General features: G+C 41.8%; 1 protein-coding gene across 3 annotated transcripts in view; it reads left to right on the forward strand.

Annotated features, from left to right (window-relative positions):
• The window catches only part of PDE1C (phosphodiesterase 1C), a 505,580-nt gene that overhangs the window by 227,854 nt on the left and 261,921 nt on the right, over positions 1–15,805 (forward strand). The window contains exon 1 of one of the 3 annotated variants that reach the window (XM_077809241.1): positions 1,827–1,927. The exons of the other annotated variants lie outside the window; for them this stretch is intronic. Within the exon in view, the coding sequence (XP_077665367.1) occupies positions 1,827–1,927 (101 nt within the window). Of the gene's footprint in view, positions 1–1,826; positions 1,928–15,805 lie in introns of those variants that run through there. 3 annotated transcript variants of the gene reach the window in all.

The raw sequence follows: 15,805 nt of genomic DNA on the forward strand, positions 1-15,805 counted from the left end.
TAGCAAAACAAATCAAATTCATACCATGAATCATGCACCCTACAGACCCCTACAACTATGCTGAATTCCACTGACTCCACTGAGACTCCATATAAGTGTAAGAATCTGTCCTTTCATATCAGACAACAGGATATGGGCCCAGGAAGGAAAGCCAAATGTTACTCTGCTCAGATGGGGTTTGATGGAAGACAGTGGAACTAGTTGCATGACAAGGAAGGGCTACTCATGTGAATAAGAGTTTTTAGAATTGGGATCATTAGTGAATAGATCATGTTTCATGCCACAAATTACTTAGTGTAAACTGATAGATTTGTACAGCTGTAATAGAGAGGCGTAATGAGCAAACAGATTTTCAGAGGTTGCTTTTTCACCCACTGCAGGGTTTGTTTCTCAAAGGACACCAGATAGCGGCTGCAATATGTGACAGAACATGCTGAATCTGATGGTGCAGTTTTAAAAATAATTTTCACCCCACTCCAGTGTTTTCAGCTGCACATGTCAAATAATCAGAATGAAAAATGCAAACATAGATACATTGGTGGAGACTTCAGAACTGGCTAATATTGCTTTTCTTGGTGAAAGTTAGAATAGTTACTATTTGGATTATGATAAGGTGATTTTGGATCATCCTTGTTCTGAATAGAAACACATGGGGGGCAAACTGCAAAAAGAAATGGGCCAGTTCTGCAACTGAGCAGTGCCAGTGGACCCTTTACACCCACCTGGGGCCAGCCCCAATCTGATTGCAGAATTGGGGCCTTAATCTCTCAGAAATAATCCTCTTAAACTTGACCTGTAGGTTCTGTTCTAGTGCGTAAGTATTAAAAATATTGTTGTTTATGTACAAGTATTATTTTTGTAGCTTACAATACTGGAGGGGAGATGTATGTTCATTATTAATGTTTGCACTGGACTTGATATATCTTCAGCAAAGGAATTACCTTTTCCTCTGGTTTTGGTGCTTGGTCACTAGCTTTATTTATTTATTTTTCAATTAATTTTTCCCAAGTTGAAGCCCTGCTGCGTATTCTCCCTATTGCTCACTCATGAAAGCCCGCTGGCTGCACTCAGAAGTGAGTTGTGCAATTTACTTCCTTTAATTTTCATTCCCTTTTCATTACAGCCAACCTTTCTCCAGCTGACTGTTCTCTCACTCTGGTGCCTGTATGTGTGTGTGACAGAGAGAGAGACGCGAGAAACATTGCCTGGGCTATGCTGACAGACGACTTTTTCCTCAGTTGTCAGTTTTCTTGTCTGTCAGCAGAGCTGCTGGTAAGTGGAAGAAAACAAGGGAGGGGACAAGAATGAAATGAAAGAGAAGGAGAGGGAGGACCGGCACTGGAGGGAATGAGGGCTGCCTTTCACAGCACGGTGGAGTGAGGACACACAGGGTCCAGCGAATAGGGAAGCAGAGAATCGGGAACTGTACAACTGCCAATACTCCCCAGTCTTTCATCAGACAGCTCAATTGTCAGCAAGGGTTCCTCCGCCCCTCCTTGATAAGATTGTTCAGCTGGCATTACTGATTGTATCCTTGGCTTATTGTAAAAAATCTGTGATGGCTTTCAATCTGGAGATCAGCCTCTAATCCCCTCCATCAGACTCAGGACCATGGCATGTTGCCACAGCTACTCTCAGTGTATACCTGGAGTTCTTGCTGTCTACACACACTTCCTCTAATCGAAGGGAGAGGTGTATGTGTGTGTGGGGGAAGTGTTTGTAAAAATGCTTGCTGCTCCTGGTCAGTGTTAAAGGTGGAGTGTGTGCATGTGTCAGGGGTGGTGTCCATACTCTCTGAGCTTTAACCAAAGTGATAACCTACAGCTATGGAGTCACCAACTAAGGAAATTGAAGAATTTGAGAGTAACTCTCTGAAATATCTACAGCCGGAACAAATCGAGAAAATCTGGCTTCGTCTGCGAGGATTGTAAGTAATACTCTTTCTTATCCCTCTTCCTTCTCTCTATTTCTTTCCATTGTTGTAAAATAATTGTTGTAACACTTTATTGTTCGGTTTCAGAGTAGCAGCCGTGTTAGTCTGTATTTGCAAAAAGTAAAGGAGTACTTGTGGCACCTTAGAGACTAATACATTTATTTGAGCATAAGCTTTCATGATCTACAGCTCACTTCATCGGATGCCATTGAATGCATCCGATGAAGTGAGCTGTAGCTCACGAAAGCTTATGCTCAAATACATTTGTTAATCTCTAAGGTGCCACAAGTACTCCTTTACTTTATTGTTCATTTCTTTTGTGTACTTTTAAAATAACCCAAGAGTTTCCACACCTGCTCTCTGTAAATACAGTGACTTGCACTTACTTATCACAAAAGAGCAGTTTGCTTCCTTAAATGCGCTGAACTTGCTTGCTACAGAACTAACGTTTCCCAGTGAGGGTGCTGAAATGTCATTAGAAGAGGCATTGTAACATTAGAACATTATAACAGTTACCAAGGTATAAATTATTTTGCTTGCTATAATAGAACAGCTTCAGTATACACAAAGTGACACTTAATTCACAGCCTAGGTATTTTTAAGGTAGTTGATAGACATAGCTAGATTAAGAAGACATTCTTTTTGCTGTTTGTACACCAGTTCCAGAACTAAAGTGGTTAATATAAACAAAATGGGGAAGAAGGCGCAGTTTGAAAACATTTCTAGTAGCAGTTATAATGGCAGGAAATCCATGTTCTTTTATTAATAGTCATACACATGGGTCAGATTGTGTTTATTAATTTATACATCTGTGTTAAGCACAACTTTGCCACATAGAGATTAACTAGTGCCTTCTTCACAGAAAAAGTATGTTCGCTAAAGGAAGGTGCTGCGATGGATCAGACGTAAAATTAGACAGTCCAGAGTGGTTGTATAGACAGGATCTTTCATCCTTCTTGTATGTTTTAAAGCACATACCACTTACTTGCTCCTCAGTTTCTGATGAAGCCTAGAAAACGGTACTATAATAGGCTGCATCTGTCCAGATGTTCAGAACTGATTTTCTTTTCATCCTCACATGTTGGAATTATAAAATTTCTTCCCTCTGAGGAGAGGGCCAAAGAAACATGTATAACATAGGCTAACAACCAAAAACTTAAGAGTCCAAGTTAAATTTGAGTTGCTTTTTAGCAATATTTTATCGGTGCAATGATGTCATATTTTATAAATAACATCCAGTACTTCTGTAAGAGTTTTAATGGCTTAAAAGTCATACATGAATATGTATTTCTATGAAGGCTTCACTCAAGAAAGCCTGTTTTATGAAGAAGCTTAATCAAACTAGATGACAGCTGTCTCATAACCATTCCAAATAGAACAGCTATACAGAACCAAACCTCTCATTTTCAAGTCTCTGCACCATGTTGTATAATTACTAGTTCATGAATTTATGGCTAAATGTAATAATAGCTGCATTCTGATTCAGACTACACCTGTTGTTCAAATCTGTGCCTAAATATTCCATAGCATTGTTGTTCAATAGAAGTCTGACAGACAGATTCCAATCTCATTTTACACCCTTGCAAATTGGGTACCTGCACTGACTTCAAAGAAGTTATACCAGATGCACAATGATCAGAATCAGGCTGTGTTATGTACGTTACACGCATTGTGCTAGTATACTTTCCTTGTGTGTGCATAAGTACTGTATACTGTGTGTCCACAAAAAACCATTTTTATCTTGCGAGTTTCATGATCTCTCTTCCTGTAGGAAACAATGTATTGTAAGATAGCCTTCCTTGATTTTCTGTAAAGTGTCTCACTGTAGGACAATACATTTCAGCTTTCCAATTGTGTTACTCTGATTAAGACTTCAGAAGTGTTTCCATTTCCTTTTGTCATGTTCAAGAGTTTAGCATGCGAAAAAAAATTGTCACATACTGTTTCACACCAGAAGTGTTCTCGTTTTTTCCATATGTGTGGGGGTAATTTTCAAAGCAAAGATGTGGCTATTTTATATATTTTACAACTATACAAGGGCTTTCATCTCAAGAGATCGAACAGCACTTTATAAACCATATACTGTGATAAATGTAGGAATCCATTCTTCTACCTCTGGGATGCAGACAGCCTTATAATGCTGGAGCTTTTTCATAGACACAGAAACTCTACAAAACAGAGTAAGGCAGAACGTGAAACAGAATACTGCTGGTTGAAACTGCCCGAGGAATTTTAGGTTGGCACAGTGTAATTACCCAAATTGGGAATTTGATCATGACGCTTCTCATATGAAAAGGGCAATGGGATCACTAATGATCACAGGTGCTCAGGGTTTAGTTTTACATCTCAGTCTCATTAGAAAGACAGCACCTGCAGCAACGCAGTACCCCCTAACACCATATGGAGTATCTACTCAGTAGTGACTCAGTGGGCAGACCAACATACTGAATCACCACCTAGATTTTCCTGGGAAGTCTGACTAAATACTAACCATATCTGAGCCTGCTTAGCTTTGACAAGATCAGAGCCTAAGGTGGCATGGGGCTGGTACACTCTATTTTAAATTAATTGTTTTTAGACCACTGTATCTTAGAATAGTCTCTGCTTAAATAAGGAGCAAATCCTGACCCTGGTGAGGGTCCCTGTGGACCGCATTTAGTGCAGTTCTACTGTGCAAGATAGGGAGGCTTTGTGAGAGTCGTGCACACTGCCAGGGAGGTGTTGAGAACTCTGAGATAGTGTTTAAGGGGCAGGTTAGGAGGGTTTGGGATTAGGGAATTTGCTGCAGTTTGAATTATTTGGTCTTCTGCTCTGTGGGCAAAGGGCAGGTAAGAGCCAACCAGCATGCTGAACTCTCCCGTGTGGCATCAGAGACTTTTCCTTGTCCTTATCCCTAAGTATCTGCTGAATGTTCAGCCCAGCTACTAGGCCAAAGCAATGGCATGAGGATTTGGTCTTTAGTCAATGTACAGTCTAAATCCCTTCACCATTAACATTTGAAAACGGGCATATGCAGTAACACTTCTCTCAATGTTATTTAATTGGCATCTACATATTAACATTCTATGGTTCCTCACAGCAAATTTGTGTAATGTGAAGGAATATTGAGTCAATGGAGCCATAATACTCTCTCAGGTAGAAGACTGCAAAAAATTGCCTCACTGAGGCAATAAATTATATCTTGCAAACTGTTAATGTATCTCTGATTAGAGATCTACATTGTAAACAATGACTGTTTTATAACTTACCTAAATACCTATTCATTTGCTGGATTTATCACAGCTGGAAAAGAGGCCTGTGTGCATTGGTTTAATACATGTTTTAAAAAGTCTGGTACCTGTGATGAGGTACTGTCAGAGCTGTGTGAAATTCAATTTTTGTGTTGCTGGATTTTCACACCTGAAAAGCTTGCCCTTTTACCTTGTTTTCCACCTCCAAAATGTCAGTTCAGAGATTTCAAATTTTCCCCTTTAAAAGCCTGCATCAGCAAAATTGTTATGTTTCTGATGTGACAACAACCATCACTTGAAAATGGGCTCATCTTCACTGGAAACAATTCTTCCAGTTTTGTTTCAAAAATAAACAAAACAAAAAGCGTGTGTCCCAGCAAAGTGTGTTTTCACAGAAGTAGACCCATTTTTGAGTCTCTGGCATAATGAAAAAAGGTGAATTGAACTGTGAGCAGCTCTGGATTTCTTTATGAATGGCACTTGCAGTCACTACAGTCCCATTCATCCCAAGATCCACATGTAGAGAATGTCCATTGTATGTGGCTCCTGTCCTTCCGCCATGGAAAAGCAAGTCAGCAACCACTGTGGCATCACCCCTGCACTTCTTGGACCTACAGAGAGCTCTCCGCAGGTCTGGAGGTCTATGCTTGGGAAAGCATGGAGGATAAGGGGGTGCAGGGGGAGCTTAAGAGAATGTTCGTTTTTTTTTTTTTTTAAAAGCATGGGGGAACTGGTGAGGTGAACACAATGAGCCTCTGGGCTAAGTGGAATGCTAGAAACTAGGCTGTGGCCAATGGCATCCTTCTTATGGAGGAACAGTCCACAGAGACTTCAGGTTCCTGCAGGTCCTGCTCTATATTGATATGCATGCCTTTGTGCTCAGATTAAGATAAAGCAATGAATGTACCTTGTCTGTGGGCTGTTCTTCTGTGTTAGTTGTGGGCTGCCTGCCATCATTTCCAATTAATGTAACTTAGGTTACGATGTTAGGTCTTCGGCGAATTGCCAGCTGCAACCCTCATCTGGGCACACCAGTTGTAGTTTTTCCTTGACTTCTGAAACTCATTGAAATGATGAGGTATTTACTTGGCTATATGTTAGTGTATCACAAGGGCAGGGAATAGATAAGTGCAACAGGGTAGGTCAGGGATGGAATTCTCAGGGCTGAATTTCCTGACTCTTACAAGGTAAAACCAGAAGCCTACCGTTATTGCCATGCAGTTTTAGTCTCCCCGATACGTGTGCTCACGCTGCACCATTATCGATATGCACAGGTGGTTAAATAGTAAGCAAGCTGTCTTGCCTTTGCAGTGGGCACCCACATGCAGTTGGCATATGTGTGGCACTTGTCTTGTTGAGCATGTATTTAATAGATGAGCAGTTATCTCCGGTGCCTGTTATTTCTGAAGAGTATTGTCCCATGAAGTTTGACAAGCTTAGAAGGCTTCAGGAAACTATATTTCTGATGATCGTGCTGAGTGTGTATTTATGGCTCCTATCAGCTGCTTGTGACAGAAACAGGACTCCTCATGTTCAAACAGGAGGTTTGTACTCGCCTCTTTGCAGTACATGCCTAATCTACAAGGCTCTTCTTCATTCAAATCTGACTCGCCCAGCAAGGGGCTCTAACATCTTTTACTGATAAATTGCTTAGAAGTCGATAAAACTGGCAATCTGTAATTAACTCCATCTCATCTGTGCCCTTCCATGGCCACTTGCTAACAATATTTTGGTTGGTAAATACAGCCTTGTGCTCCTCACAAAGGATGTCCATTGATATTAAACAGGGCTCATAAAGGACAATGGCCATGAAAACCTGATTTCGAAACATGGCCTCTGATTTTACACTTATACTTTTTCTGTGGGTGTGAATAATTCTGGGTGCATTTTTTAACTTAGATGTCTAATTAGCGGACTATGCACTCAGATCTAGTAATCAGATCTATAATTGCTGTACAGGCTGGCTGCAATTACGTGTGTGGGGAAAATGAGGAGAGGAGTTGAGGTCTTTGACTGTTTTTGATGGTGCTTTGATGGTGCAGATCATCAGCTGATGTAAATCCAGAAGAGTTCCATTAGATTCGGAGTAATTGTGCTGATTTGTACCAGAAGAGGATGGAGTCTGAAGAATTTTTCAATGATGGTTTTTACTGTGAATGTGCAAAAAATAAAACCTTGATTTCTAGCTGACACAGTATTATCAACATCAACACTATCTGCCTCTCAGCACTGCAGAGGAATCGGGAAAAAATGGAGATTAATCTTCTTCCCTGCAGCCAGGATTACAGTGCTAAACTGATGGAGTTAGAGACTTATTATGAATCTATTATAATACTTTCCCATGCTGTTAAAGAGGAAATTATAGAGTAACCATCCCTGAATCAGGACTCTCATGGGATGCTCTACCTTCCCTTCCTCTCATTTCCCTGATCCTCCGATATAATTTAATTTTGAAACTAGACTTAGAATCTGAAGGGAAAATATAAAAATGCATTGTATAGATGTTGGTGATCCTTTAAAACTAACCAATTGCACCTAAGGTACAGATAAGTACTTCCCTCAACTTACTTTAGGAAGTATCTTGAATACTGCAGATATTGAGGTGGTCTTATTGCCTATACTTATTCAAGATCTAATTTTGCTTCTGTTGAAGTAAGTTGTGAAACTGACTTCAGTAAGAGAAGATTCCTTCCATGAGTTAAAGGGCAAGTTTGCAAGTAAGTGCCACCATTCTATGTATCTATTTATTTGTCTTATTTATACAGTCAGGTATGTGTTCTACAGTATTTTTAGGTTTTCATCTTTAAAAATGCCACATACAGAAAAGCTGGTTCTCCCATTGACAGTACTCTGGCCTGCCTCGTTTTCATTCATATAGCCCAAGTAAGCGGTAAAACAGAGAGCTCTCTTTAATTCCTAAAATATTCCTACACTTTGTCCCCAGATATTCTAGCTGGCAGCAGATTGGGGAGATTAAAAAAGCCCCTCAGAAAGCACCACTTTGTTAGCAAATGTGTAAATTAATCAGTTTCTCAAGTGGAAAATATGAATATGCTAATTCCTTTCCGGAGGTGATAAAGGCACTCCTGCTGTCTTTGGTCTTAGTTTCAATCTTCCTGAATCTCCTGAGAGTCTGGGTTTAAACTAAGGCCCTGTTCACCTTGGGACTGTGCTAGCTCCAAACATATTTAAACACAGTTGTTGCTAACAGGGTTCTAGTATGGCTTAGAATCATAGAATCATAGAATATCAGGGTTGGAAGGGACCTCAGGAGGTCATCAAGTCCAACCCCCTGCTCAAAGCAGGACCAACCCCAACTAAATCATCCCAGCCAGGGCTTTGTCAAGTCTGACCTTAAAAATATCTAAGGAAGGAGATTCCACCACCTCCCTAGGTAACCCATCCCAGTGTTTCACCATCCTCCTAGTGAAAAAGTTTTTCCTAATATCCAACCTAAACCTCCCCCACTGCAAATTGAGACCATTACTCCTTGTTCTGTCATCAGCTACCACTGAGAACAGTCTAGATCCATCCTCTTTGGAACCCCCTTTCAGGTAGTTGAAAGCAGCTATCAAATCCCCCCTCATTCTTCTCTTCTGCAGACTAAACAATCCCAGTTCCCTCAGCCTCTCCTCATAAGTCATGTGTTCCAGTCCCCTAATCATTTTTGTTGCCCTCCGCTGGACTCTCTCCAATTTTTCCACATCCTTGTAGTGTGGGGCCCAAAACTGGACACAGTACTCCAGATGAGGCCTCACCAATGTCGAATAGAGGGGAACGATCACGTCCCTCGATCTGCTGTCAATGCCCCTACATATACATCCGAAAATGCCTTGGCCTTCTTGGCAACAATGGCACACTGCTGACTCATATCCAGCTTCTCGTCCACTGTCACCCCTAGGTCCTTTTCTGCAGAACTGCTGCCGAGCCATTCGGTCCCTAGTCTGTAGCGGTGCATGGGATTCTTCCGTCCTACGTGCAGGACTCTGCACTTGTCCTTGTTGAACCTCATCAGATTTCTTTTGGCCCAATCCTCTAATTTGTCTAGGTCCCTCTGTATCCTATCCCTACCCTCCAGCATATCTACCTCTCCTCCCAGTTTAGTGTCATCTGCAAACTTGCTGAAGGTGCAATCCACACCATCCTCCAGATCAGTTATGAAGATATTGAACAAAACCGGCCCGAGGACCGACCCTTGGGGCACTCCACTTGATACCAGCTGCCAACTAGATATGGAGCCATTGATCACTACCCGTTGAGCCCGACAATCTAGCCACCTTATAGTCCATTCATCCAGTCCATTCTTCTTTAACTTGCTGGCAAGAATACTGTGGGAGACCATGTCAAAAGCTTTGCTAAAGTCAAGGAACAACACGTCCACCGCCTTCCCCCCATCCACAGAGCCAGTTATCTCATCATAGAAGGCAATTAACTTAGTCAGGCATGACTTGCCCTTGGCGAATCCATGCTGACTGTTCCTGATCACTTTCCTCTCCTCTAAGTGCTTCAGAATTGATTCCTTGAGGACCTGCTTCATGATTTTTCCAGGGACTGAGGTGAGGCTGACTGGCCTGTAGATCCCAGGATCCTCCTTCTTCCCTTTTTTAAAGATGGGCACTACATTAGCCTTTTTCCAGTCGTCCGGGACTTCCCTGGATCGCCATGAGTTTTCAAAGATAATGGCCAATGGCTCTGCAATCACATCCGCCAACTCCTTTAGCACTCTCGGATGCAGCGCATCTGGCCCCATGGACTTGTGCTCGTCCAGCTTTTCTAAATAGTCCCGAATCACTTCTTTCTCCACAGAGGGCTGGGTTACCTCCTCCCCATGCTGTGCTGCCAAGTGCAGTAATCTGGGAGCTGATCTTGTTCGTGAAGACAGAGGCAAAAAAAGCATTGAGTACATTAGCTTTTTCCACATCCTCTGTCACTAGGTTGCCTCCCTCACTCAGTAAGGGGCCCACACTTTCCTTGACTTTCTTCTTGTTGCTAACATACCTGAAGAAACCCTTCTTGTTACTCTTAACATCTCTTGCTAGCTGCAACTCCAGGTGTGATTTGGCCTTCCTGATTTCACTCCTGCATGCCTGAGCAATATCTTTATACTCTTCCCTGGTCATTTGTCCAATTTTCCACTTCTTGTAAGCTTCTTTTTTGTGTTTAAGATCAGCAAGGATTTCACTGTTAAGCCAAGCTGGTCGCCTACCATATTTACTATTCTTTCTACACATCAGGATGGTTTGTCCCTGTAACCTCAATAGGGATTCTTTAAAATACAGCCAGCTCTCCTGGACTCCTTTCCCCCTTATGTTATTCTCCCAGGGGATCCTGCCCATCAGTTCCCTGAGGGAGTCAAAGTCTGCTTTTCTGAAGTCCAGGGTCCATATTCTGCTGCTCTCATTTCTTCCCTGTGTCAGGATCCTGAACTCAACCATCTCCTGGTCACTGCCTCCCAGGTTCCCATCCACTTTAGCTTCCCCTGCTAATTCTTCCCGGTTTGTGAGCAGCAGGTGAAGAAGAGCTATGCCCCTAGCTGGTTCCTCCAGCACATTAGGCTTCCCTAATGAATGTGGACAGGGATTGTCTGTCTGCAGACCTTGTCATGAAACCACACTATAGGCCTCTTATACCTGATCCAGATTTCCTCTGTATCCCAATTTCCCATTGAACACAGGAGTTCGGGGTGCACAGGGAACAGAGGACTGAACCCATATTTGGTTCATCTGTAGGACAGCTTGAGTACCTGTGGTTCTCCAAAGAATAAGAAGTCCTTATTGGTTATGGAATGAATGTGTTATATTTGCTAGCAACAACTGTATTGAGACATGATTTGGGGTCTCCTCATGCTGAGCTTTACCTTGGTTGAACTCTCCGTGTGAATAAGGACAACTCACCTGAGTTAAATTTTTCCAGGATTGGGCCCTTTGTTGGCACAGTCCTGTTGGTAGTGTGGACAAGGCCCAAAAGTTTACCACTAGGCCAGTGCACAATGTGAGAGGACAGAAGTCTACTTCATGCTTTCTGGAATGTTATCTCCGAAGGAACAGAGGAAGTGAGAGACTCTCAGAGCAGTTTTCTCTGATGAATGAAAAAGGGACGGGGAGGAAATATTTTTAATGAATAAGTAAAAGCACAGCAGCTTTGGGAGAAGTTAATTAAAAAGAAGTGTTTGGAGGCATAGTAGTTCAGTAGAATGTGATAAATTTTGCTTCAACCCTTCAGTTAGTTTTATTCCCTCATGTCTTTTTATATGAATCTTAAATCAATAAATGACCCCTGTAGGTAACAATAAGAGAGGAAGACTGTGTTTCACATGAAAATGTTGACTAAGAAACACCGTAGTTTTTTTTCCATAATCACAAAAAAGCTTTTACTCTTCTGGTAGTGGTGCAAATGAATCATGTCTACACTTTAAGAAGCAATTATTTATTCCCACAGTTTAAAAACAAACACACATAAAACGTAGTGTGGAGTATAAGAAAGGGGCTCCTTTTGTAAACATTAAACTGAATGTTTTTTAAATATCAGTGCTGTATATCTGGGTGGTAAAACTCACAATCTTGCACAGAAAGCGGGGATATGAAAAAGTTATTTTGGGAAGATAAATTTAAACCCCTGGCTCAAGGGGAAATTAAGGATCTCTTTATGGAATGTTCTAAACAAAACAAAACAGAACAAAAAAACCATGCTGAGATGGGAGTCCATACATGCTGAGACCATTGAAATAAAAAGGAGGGAGTGGGACGGAGGGAAGGAGAAGGGAGGAAGTAGGTGAGGGGAGAGCACTGAAAAATTCAGTGTTTTTTTTATTTTTAAAGGCAATGAGGCCAGCTCATCCCCTAATCTGCCAGCTTTTGGTGGATTCAAGCACTGTATTAAAACCAACTCAGCTTTTAAAAGGATTTTAAAGGGTTTTTTCTTCCTGAAATTCATATTGATTATTCCTAGTCAGTTTTCCTGTCTCATTCTGTCAAAAATTTACACCAATCCTGATCTCTGTAATACTAAAACCATTTGGCTTTTTCTGCTGTCTAGTGGGGGATGAATCGAGACCCAACTGCTCACATCAGGACTGACCTAGTAAAACACTAAATTTGTGAAACATGTCTGCTCAGATTTGAATCTCCATCAAAATGTTGGAGATTTGGGTAAATCAGAGGTTTTATAGGGGGGTTGGATTTTTTTTCTTTTGGATTCACAAGGCTGTTCCCAATCTCACAAAGCACTGCTATAAATACTAGAAGGAGTAACTTCATTGAAGTCTATGTAGTTAATAGGGGTAAAATTAGTATGAGGCTCACAGTCTCTGGAGTGTATGTGTGTTAAACTATTTTCAAGGTAATTTAGTGCGCGTGAAAGGCCATATATCCTTAGGGCAGAAAAAAGCATGGCCAATGCCAGTGGAGAATTTCCCCCATAATACCCTGGAGATGTGCGTCAACTCCGAAAGTTTCATCCTGGGGTTAATGAAAGCAAGTCTCTGTGCCCACTCTACTCCTGGCCTCAGCAGACACTTGCCCACTAGTCTTTTGCATTCATAAAAGAAAAATGTATGCATGAAAAGTGGATTCATTTGGAATGTGTCTTTGTATTTAAGCAAAATTAAAGCCATGAAGGAGACAGAGGGTGAAATCCTGGCTTTGCTGATGTCAATGACAAAACTCCCATGGACTTCACTGTGGCCAGGATTTCACCCAGAATGTAGAAAATCCAAGTTGTGGCTCTCAGAGAATTACCAAGCACTGCAGGTTGCTTGTTACTGCCTTTTTAACTTGCTCCTGGTAAACTCTGGAATTCAGCCGTTGGCCCAGATAAGGGGAAGTTAGGTGGTGCACCTCCTTAGGGGAGCTCTTCCCAAGCAGCCAAGTGCATCCTACCCCTCTCTTGTCTTTCTCTGGGATGACATATGGTCCTGGGTGGGTGAAGTCCCTGTGTACTCATGAATGCAGGGACTGGCATGCAGGGGGAGAGGGTCCTTGTACCCCATCACTAGTGGACCCATGTTAGAGCTTGTCACACTCCCTCTCAGAGAGAGAGACAGAGCAAAGAATGGGTTTATTAAGGGGTGTGTGTGTGTATGTATATATATATATATATAGAGAGAGAGAGAGACCTAAAATGTGATGTGTGCCACGTTTTTCCTATATTGCTGTGTTGTTATGCTGCTATTAATGTGACACCACAAATGGATATTGCTAGGTCTGTGGCATCACATCAGTAGTAAAGTGATTTGTTACACTCATGGGGTCAGGTTTCAGAGTAACAGCCGTGTTAGTCTGTATTCGCAAAAAGAAAAGGAGTACTTGTGGCACTTCATGAGCTGTAGCTCACGAAAGCTTATACTCAAATAAATTGGTTAGTCTCTAAAGTGCCATAAGTACTCCTTTTCTTCATGGGGTCAGACACTATATATGCACAAAACTCCCATGAGAGTCAGAGAGCTGCCTGGCATATATCCGACGGTTCTGCTTGGCACAATTCTATGGCACAAAATCTTGACTCAAATTTGAATGGCTAAGGCTGTATTGTGGGCTTTAGCCATAGTGCTGGTTTGCAGTGGACCCCACCAGAGTGAGAGGAACATGTCTTGTAGAGTAGCAGGCAGAGCATAGGGAACAGGAGAACAGCATAAACTCTCATGCCTGGCTGACCAATTTAGATGGATGGTACAAGAGAGGCTCAGATCCTACCTTTTCCTTTACCCCTTCTGGGGTGACTTGTCCCCTGTGGTCCTTGTTTTTTGGTGAGAACAGATTGCAGTTCTTGCTGGTCCCTCCTGCACAGAGGAACAAATGAGGCAGCCTTTCCTCTACATACCCGCCCGCACTCGGGCTGAACGCAGTGTGGCCCAGAGAACTCAGATTTCTTGGATCGGTTTGAAAAGTGAAAGGAGACTAAGTTGGGAGAGAAGGAATCTGGAGATCACATACAGCAGAGCAAACAGATTCACAGAAGAGGATGAGGAAGGAGATTGAAGTTTATTGTAAAAAAGGAAAAATAGCAGTGTAGCCATTCCTGCTTGTTTTCCCTTATCACCTTATCTAAACATTTCTTAGGTTTGTTTAACTTTAAGCATATGATAAATAAAAGCGTATGACACACACAGCATATTTACACACATGGGGTAAGATTTCCAAAAGTGCTTGAGAGACTTAGGAGCACAAGTCCCAGATGGGTGCTATGCAGTTTGAATCCTCCCTTAAAGACCATGGCATAGCAGCAGAACTAAAGACAAGAGTAGCTGTCACAGCTCTAACATGGGGAAAGGGCAACAGGAGCTATCTAAGTATTTCTCTTTCTAGCTTAAGTTTTTGAAAGCACCTAGCACTGTGGTATCTAATAGAGGTATGCGCAAACCTAAATAAATAAATAGAAAATTGGACGAAACTTTTTTTCACCAAAAAATGCAGATTTGGGTTGACTTGAAACATTTTGTGAGTTCACGTTGAATTTGCCAAATTGTTTCAGTCAAAAACTCCAAGACAAACCCCCCAAATTCTGAAAAAGTTGAAGTCTTATTATTATTATTTTTTTTACTTTCAGTTAATCAGAAAATTCAAATAAAATGTATTGGGGGGGGGGTGTCAATCCAAAATGATTCCCCTTCCCATTTTCTTGGTTCAGTGACTGAACCAAAAAATCCGTTGTTTTCAGAGCTCCTGTATGTAAGTGGTTGTAGAACAGTTAATGATAGCACTTAACATGCCTTAAAGTATTGTCACAGTCCTCAGCATGATTGTTGGAAGGCTTTTTTTTCCTACACTCATTCATCCTTCTCTTTTTCTTTCCTTCTATATTACTCCCCTCCACTCTCCCTAACCTCTCCCCTTACGTAGTAGTGGATTCTCAACTCCTCGATGACAGTGTATGGGGAGGCATACTGAGCCAGAAACATGCAATGCAGGAGCGTGGAGATGTGCAGTGCAGCTCCTATCTGGTCTCCTTAACTCTGCCGTCTTCCCCTCCTCAGTGGAACTATTTCTGTACTATTCTAGGAGGGTCATCCAATGAGAAGAGGGCAGAATTTATCCTGTTGTTCTGTGGGGGAAGAAATGATATATAATACAATTGTTTTAATGTTTTAAATGGTGAAGATACATTGACACAGTATCTGTGTTAACAAGCCAGAGGTGTATGTAATTGGTGAGGTCAGAAACATTAGTGGAGCTTCTTTTCCTCTGCCAGGGGCCACTGCTGGGTGTCTTAAAGGCCCAGTCCTCTGCATCCTGCTCACGTACAGTCTCACGCAAAATGGTTGTGAACACACACAGAGAGTAAACACTGTTTATGAGAAATGTGCATGTTGTCTTTTCACGAGCAAGATATTTAATATTTGGTTTGTTAATTAGAAGCACTGCCAGAGCAACACCAGAAAGCTCCTCACTGCACAAAGTAACGTCACTGAAAGCGTTGGATAATGTATTTGTAGCTGTTAGTAAATGCCCTGAGCAGGAGTTTTTGAGCATTGTTTTGCAAAGGGAACACTGCATCTTTGTACAGCAATTTTTTCACCCCAGCTTTAGGTTTTTTGAAAAGTAATCCGAGTGTTTCAGCCTGTAACCCAGAGTCAGGGGAGGGGCTGGCACAAACATGAGATTTAAAATTCTGCGTCATACCAGCTGTCTAGTAGCAGACAGTGGGG

Source organism: Eretmochelys imbricata, chromosome 2 (assembly GCF_965152235.1).
Source record: "Eretmochelys imbricata isolate rEreImb1 chromosome 2, rEreImb1.hap1, whole genome shotgun sequence".
In the NCBI taxonomy this organism is placed as follows: domain Eukaryota; kingdom Metazoa; phylum Chordata; order Testudines; family Cheloniidae; genus Eretmochelys; species Eretmochelys imbricata.